Below are 7410 nucleotides of genomic sequence, written 5' to 3'. Positions count from 1 at the left end.
ACGTGAAGGAAGAGTCCCTTTTGTACTTTTCTAAGTTATTCCCCTTAAGTCCACATATTTTGGTTGTTTTTCTTTAGAGTCACAAAGGTTAAAAATTATTCGTCTGTTTCTTTTTACATGAGATTGAAGGCACATTTAACACAAAAAACTCAACCTAAAGAGTAGTATTTTCATCTCACCCAGCTTCTCTATCCGTTTGATCCGAAATGGGCAGGCGCAACCTGAAGATTATAAACTTTGTCCACGTCCATCTTCCCCATCTATTTGATCCAGAATACCCAACAAAACAAAAGGTGAGTGGAAGGGAAAAAAAAAGACAGAATTAATAATTTAGTCAAAACTTAGCCATCTCTTATAAAAGATAGACTATATATATATATATATATATATATATATATATATATATATACATATAGGTACTTTAAAAAACAAAATAAGCAATCAGCGTCCTAAGTATCATTTGATGGGCACTAAGCGACTGCCGTCTATATATTATACCTCACAATGTGTCACAGCTTTAGCAGATCTGACTTCTTAATTTATTCCCCGTTTATTAAATGTAATTTAATGAAAGAGATGAGGAAAAATGAACTAAACAAATCAAATTTAAGGACACACACACATATATATAGGAGATATATGGAAATGGCAGCTTCACACGGTTTAAGTCATAAACTTTCTATGAATCACGTGAATTGTCGGGTCCTTTTGATCGCCTGAGTCGTCAAACTATCGAGGTTAATGAAATTTCCTGATTTAGAGCTATGCCATCAACGTGAATATTACTTTCAAGAGTTCATTCAAAAAAATAATCACATGAAAGCTATCAAGATGCTGAAAACTAGGGAATGGCATAAAAAAACATTTTCTGACAAAACGACGACGTCAACAAAAAAAAAAAATGATCTTGAAACATAACATGTGCTGAAATATAACATCTTTGATTCATGAGCTGCTCTTCAATGGCGGTCACGTCAAAGCAGCCACTTGTATGAGGAACTTTGTGAGATCATGAATTCCGTCTTGAAAGAGCTTCGAAACAATCTTTAAATGTTTCGTTTCTTTATTTTCTTCTTCCATTTCTTTGATGGGCAATCTTGTTTCACATTCTAAATCGCAACCTGCAATATTTATTTGTTTGTATGGTGGTGTCCCACAGAAACAAAAAGGTACAGAAGAAACAGCCACAACACATCCCACGAGGAGAAAACCTAGTCATGCCAATGGAACAAACTCCATAAGTTTGGAGATATTTTGAGCCATACGTTGCTGCCATTCACATACACACAATTTGGAAAAAAAGGGAAACTTCTTCTCTTCCTTTTCCTGCTCCTCTCGATCTCTCTCTTTCATGCTAATCTTACAACACACACAGAATAAGACAGTACAACAACATCAAACCTTCACTTTTTCTGTGACATAGAATTTGGGTGATTTGTGTATTTATCATGACACACAATAATCAGACAGAAGATTCACTGAATCAACATTCTTTTACATTGACATTTCCCCTCCATTTCCCCCTCCGTTTCCTACTCTTCTGCTAGCTGTTGTGTTCTTCAATATCTGCCAAAAACGACGGAAGAGTTACGATTTAGAGAACCAGAAGAAATGAAAAGATAAAGCTCAATGAAATTGAGGAAAAAGAAGTACATGTCTCAGCATTTGGTTCTCATTCTGCAATGTGGAAAGCCTCTCCTCGAGTTCGGTGTTCCTCTTCTCGAGATCCTTCACTCTGGCCTCAAGTTCGTTCAAGTAGGCCTTCTTTCTCTCTCTAGCTTGCTGGGCAGAAACTCTGTTCCTCAGCAACCTGCCGGACCAACCAGAAGAAGAGGAAGAAAAGAACCCGGTTGTTAGATCGATCGATGCTGACTTAGACCCGAAAAATCTGCCAGATTCCAGAGTACACACCTCTTCAAGCGCTTGTGCTCCTTGTCAGCAGGGCTCCTACCTCTCTTCCTCTGGCCCGCTTCAGCAGAGGCCTGTGCCTGATCCTGCCGGCTTCCGGCGACGGATCCCGCGGCTCTGACTGAGGTCGACGGTCCGGCTACCTCGCTGCCCATTTCGGGCACTCTCCTGCTCTCATCGTCGCTCTCGATTCCTGCACCACCCACCAAATTTAGCACCCATTATCTCTCTCTCTCTCTCCTTCTCTCTCTCTCTCTCGCGTTCGCCACGAGGGAAAGGACGACAAGAATCTCACAAGAAAAGAGCCAATAGCTAAAGATAGTAACAAAAGATCGAAAATACAATGAAACAGGGGCAGAGTCAAAGGCGAACCTTCTTTGATCTCCAGCTGCAGTGCAGAACTCGACGACCGCTCGCTACTTGAAGGCAGCGACGACACCGCCGTCTCCGGCATTCTACAGATAGAGAGAGGGAGAGCCGCTTCTTCACCACAACAAGAAGAAACAAACTAAACCACCGCCTTCTTTGCCTTTTTCTCTTTCCCTTGGAGATCGACGACCGAAGGATCGTTGAAAAGAGGAAAGAGAGACTCTCACCTCACATCCCCTGTTAATTACTGTGACAGTGAGGCACACACAGACGTCCCTGTTGGAAGGCGGGCAAAGGCATCGACTCCCCAAATCCCACCATCCCTTCCCTCTCCATCGGACGGCGGCAATGGAGTCATCGTGGAGCCGCCAGGAGCCATGAATTCCCTTGATGGATCCAATGGTTGTGACGGCTGGCGCGTGGACTTGCCGGAACCGTCGGATCGGCGGGAGATTGGAGAGTTCGTCTAGACGTTTCTGTGCATTGAATTTGGTGTTGACTGTAGAGCGAAAGAAGAAAGAAAAAAGAAAAGGAGAGGAGTTAAAGCTAAAAAGAGGGACAAACCGGCGCCTGCCAGACATGGAACACGGCCGCCTCTTTTCCGCCTGATGTAAAAATTCTCGTTCAATGAATAAATGGAAATGGAACGATGAATCGCCGCCGGACAGGAGGTCCCTCAATTGTTTGATTTGTTTCCCCACAGCCCTCGGCAACAGGAAGAACACAACACAGCGGCATTGGATTAACACCTGATCGAGAAACAAATAGCTTATCTATATTATTATCTAAATTATGTTCAAAATTGGGATTTGGATTATGATGTGAATATAAAAATTGGGTTCACATCTGATTTAGATTATGAAATTGAATTTTGAATTTTGATATGATTTTTTTTTGTATTTGAATTTAAATACATGAATATCCAAAAAAACGGATATGATTAAGGATATATCATATTTGAGTATGATTCATTGACATTGACTAAGTTGCATATTTATAACATGGGTTACTTAAATGAGACATGCAAAGCATAATATAATTATTTGCCATCTCAAAGTCTTGAATAAACCTTGGATCATCAATTAAAAGGGGTGTTTGATAACCCTGACCCATACGGCCGGTTCGATTTCTCTCTCTCTCTCTCAAGGGATTTGAGCGATCTTGAGATCTAAAGATGTTAGACCTTTCATTCATGTTAGGGATCGTTTGCAGCATAGACATTTTATGAGTGTTTTATGAATTTGTCTCAAAAGTTGAAGCAGATTCACATAACAATAGTTCTAGTGTCATAAATTTACTCAATCTTTACGACAGATTCATAAAATATTTTGAAAATATCCCTGCTGTCAAATAGCTCATTTAGATCTCTTGGTTGATAGGACCTCATATCTGAGATCCAATCTAATCAAAATGTACCGTAATGGCATTTCTAAAGTAAAAAATTGTTGTTATTATAGATGAACTTATGGTTATATTCAACCAACAAAGAAAAGAAAATTCTTTAGAAATTTTTAAAGTAAATTGCATAACTGTGCCAAATTTTCAATTATCAGTTTTAGGTTTCATTATTTCTCACAAAAACTCCTCAAAAAAAATATTTAAAACTTTTTTCAAGTCATGGATCAAGTCTAAAGCCCAAACTACCCTTTTCATTAATGATGAACGAAGGACAATGTCACACCATTAACAAAGGTGGGGCGTTGCATGCGTAGCCATTGATGTACCATGAATTTTGGTGGAAAACTAACAAAAAGACAAGTTCACATTAATGCAAATATGACAGTAGGACCCAGCCACCCAAAATTCCTCAAATATTTTTTTTAGTTTACATATAAATTTTAAAAAGTTATATATATTATATATTAAAATTTAAAAAAATGATATTTCGGACTCCATAGTTTCATTCTCGAGAACATACTCCTCAACTCGGTTATTGCATAAATTAATTCCACACCTTCATGAAATGATTCACTTATTGCATGAACTGGGTCTGTAACTCCAAAAAATAGCTTAAAATAGTTCAAATGGGTTGATCAAATATTAGCAATCCAATTGAAAAGCTTAACGCACTAGCCTTAAATTCAATAGAACGATGTCAATGGCAATAAAATGCCTTGAAGCTCTTATGAACTTAAGTATGCAGTAGTCCATTATCAAACAACTTTATTTGCTAAAAACCAAAAGATTGTTTATGGGGAAAACGAACAAGATATAAGTGGGTGCGACATTACAAATAACATGCTTATCATTAACTTTCACATAGAGCAAACTTCATCGTTTACTAAACACATTACAAAATAATGACCATATGGAAAAAGCCATGAGCTGATTTTTGCATTCTAAATGAAGTGGGATGACTCTTATGTCGCGAACAAAACCAACCATTGTATCAATCTCTAAATGCCCCGAACCAAGAATAAGGTTTGGTTAATTGGTTCAAAAGCCTCATTAACCAGTCAAAAATAATGCGGGAAACCCGTCTCCAACTGCTTAAGCCAGTGTCATAAGTATTCAAACTGTCAATAAAAGAATAAAAACGACTTCAAAACCTTATGAATCGGTCTAAAGATGGACAAAACCCTTTTAAAACTCTTTAAATGAGTCTAGAATTAGGTGAACACTAGTCGAGCCGAACCCGAGTTCAGTTAGCTCGATCTCGGCTCGACTAATAAAACCTCGAGCTCGACTCGAGAATAGCTTGATGAAAGCAGCTCGAGCTTGAATCGGCAGTCAGTTGTTGAGCTTGAGCTCGACTCGATTAAAGCTCAACAAACTCATTTGAATAGAATTGATATTCATCATTACCTGTTATGAACAAGTTCGGCTCGATTAAGGCTCGGAAAACCCGTTTGAATAAAATCAATATTCATCATTATGTGTTGAGTTCGAATTCGACAAACTCGTTTGAATAAAATTGATATTCATCATTATGTGTTGAGCTCGAGCTCGACTTGATTAAGGCTCGACAAACTCGATTAAGACTCGAACTCGACTAGATAGTTACGTGTTGAGCTCGAACTCAACTCGATTATTTGAACGAGTTGACTCATGAACTCGAGCTCGACTCGTTAAGCAGATGACTCGGCTCGAATTTGTTCACCCCTAGGGTTTAAGGTCCATACCCATTTCTTTGCCGTCGACGAATTATTTTGAATTTTTGAGCATGTTTTTAGGGATCCGATTTAGTTTCAAGCTCGGATCTGACAGGACCATGATTTGGGACCCGTTTGCAGCTGCCGCGGGAGGCTGGCCCCCGAAACCCTAAACCCTATTTATGGGTCGAAGGAGTGGCCGCCGCCGCTCGCAGTAGCAGTCTCTTTCCTTCGCTCTCTCTCTTTCCTTCGCTCTTTGCTAAGCAGATTGGTGGGAGTTGAAGGTGATGATTCTACATGTCGCCCCAGTCTTACTTGCGTCCTCTATTGGGCGCCCATGGTGAACGACAATTCCCTCTGATCACTCTCACACACTCTCTTTCTCCAGTGGTTTCTCTTTTCGCATCGTTGATGGTTTTCCAGATTTGAGAAGTTTTAGTTAGTCTTAGTGCTTTCCCGTTTTGCATTTCGAGTATTGAATTGGGGGAAATATGACGATGGAATAACCCTAATACGTCTGTATTCGAATGATGAATCTACCATCCGATTCCTGTGACTCTTCGTACTTTTTTAGTTTTTGTTGAGTCAAGCCTTAATCCACCGGCTTTGTCCAAGACTGAGTTGAATCGGGAAGACCCAAACTTTTTGAGCAGTATCTGGGAACTGCAAACTTTTTTATTGTGAATAATAAGAGCTCGATCCACCATACATTCAATTGCCGGTGTTATTCTAATGCAAATGAACATATTCAATGCTAAATATTATTTTGATTATTTACATTGTTCAAAAGTGAATAACGAGATTTGAATTATTTACTTGAACGAAATTAATAATATTATAAAATATGATGATTTTATTTGATTGTTGTACATTATTTTTATCCTCTTACTTCCTCTCGTTACTTTTATTTAAATTTGTCCCTATTTAATGTATAGCCACATAAGTAACAACTAACATAATTTATTTAAATTACTTATGTGGCTACACATTAAATAGGGACAAATTTAAATAAAAGTAACGAGAGTAAGTAAAAAGACAAAAATAATGTACAACAATCAAATAACATCATCATATTTTATAATACTATTGATTTCGTTATATTCTATTTAGATTTATTTTTAGGTGAGGTTGCTAATCGGTGAAGATATTCATAGAAAACAATAAAAAATATCTCTAAAAAAAGAAAATAAATATTTATAAGACATCTTTAATTAGAAATCTATAAGTGGTACTCTTAAATCAGCCACAAAAATTGTTGCTGACATTGCTTTTACGCTTTCTTTGAACGGCAGCTGATTAAAGGAGTGTTTTGAGTGCTGGAAGGAAGGACTTCTTTACGTTTACCCTAAGTTGGATAACTTTCCCATCGGAGAAACAAGATCCAGGATTTGGAGTCCAAGTTGCTTTACCTTTTTGCAATTTTATTGGGACATCAGTAACACACTGCAAGCAAACAGGAACAAAAAACAGGGTTCAGACACTACTAATAGCCTCATAGAAACGATGCATCACAGTTTGAAAGACTAGTAGTTTCATCGATACATGAACATCACACGTATTCACAACGAAAAACATGCTGCGAATAAGAAAACAGAGTTGCAGACTTGCGGTCGTTACACTGAAAAACCTAACAATAATGATCAATAGTCATTACAATACAAAGCAAGGCGCCGGAAAAAGAAGAAGGGGCTGCCGCTGAAAAGAGGATACCACTGAAAAAATAATGATATTTAGGGTTTCTTTTTTGGTTTGTAAATGGGCAGTACATATTAAATGAAACAGGAACTGGTCCAAAATGCGTTGCATGAACCGGTTTACATTTGCACTCCATTTCACCTTGGTGATACAAACCCTAGATGCTCTCTGACTCAACCCAATTAATCTGGACAGGTCTTCCACAGATCTGAGTTCCAACCCTTATATGCTCCCACTTTCAATCACGAAAGTCCAGATCCAGACAATAAGTTTATACAAATCTGGATTACAAATCAAAGTTTTGTCAAAAAATACCCACTACCCAGAGCAGATCGATATCACCCTA

General features: G+C 38.2%; 1 protein-coding gene and 1 non-coding gene across 2 annotated transcripts; one reads left to right on the top strand and one right to left on the bottom strand.

The window, feature by feature from the left end:
* Nucleotides 1–1224: 1224 nt before the first annotated feature.
* On the bottom strand, nucleotides 1225–2546 carry LOC116256234 (transcription factor HY5). The gene is made up of 4 exons (XM_031632530.2): nucleotides 2281–2546; nucleotides 1912–2101; nucleotides 1654–1810; nucleotides 1225–1566 (listed from the first exon to the last, which is right to left on the bottom strand). The coding sequence occupies exons 1-4, from the start codon at nucleotides 2360–2362 to the stop codon at nucleotides 1495–1497; spliced, it is 501 nt and encodes a 166-aa protein (XP_031488390.1). The 5' UTR covers nucleotides 2363–2546; the 3' UTR covers nucleotides 1225–1494.
* A 3103-nt stretch (nucleotides 2547–5649) lies between these two features.
* Nucleotides 5650–5732, top strand: LOC116256946 (small nucleolar RNA U31b). The gene has a single exon (XR_004173265.1). It is a non-coding gene; the product is annotated as a small nucleolar RNA U31b (small nucleolar RNA).
* The last annotated feature ends 1678 nt before the right edge of the window (nucleotides 5733–7410 follow it).

This window comes from Nymphaea colorata, chromosome 6 (genome assembly GCF_008831285.2).
Source record: "Nymphaea colorata isolate Beijing-Zhang1983 chromosome 6, ASM883128v2, whole genome shotgun sequence".
NCBI lineage: Eukaryota > Viridiplantae > Streptophyta > Magnoliopsida > Nymphaeales > Nymphaeaceae > Nymphaea > Nymphaea colorata.
Note: the sequence above shows the minus strand (reverse complement) of the source record. Positions and strands in the feature narration are given on the sequence as shown.

What these genes read in the sequence shown, in the direction of transcription:
- LOC116256234 (XM_031632530.2), bottom strand. Translation starts at nt 2,362, where the DNA reads ATGCCGGAGACGGCGGTGTCGTCGCTGCCTTCAAGTAGCGAGCGGTCG. An exon ending in GCAGCTGGAGATCAAAGAAG is followed by an intron (nt 2,102 to 2,280) that starts GTTCGCCTTTGA and finishes TGGGTGGTGCAG; the next exon opens with GAATCGAGAGCGACGATGAG. An exon ending in GAGCACAAGCGCTTGAAGAG is followed by an intron (nt 1,811 to 1,911) that starts GTGTGTACTCTG and finishes TTGGTCCGGCAG; the next exon opens with GTTGCTGAGGAACAGAGTTT.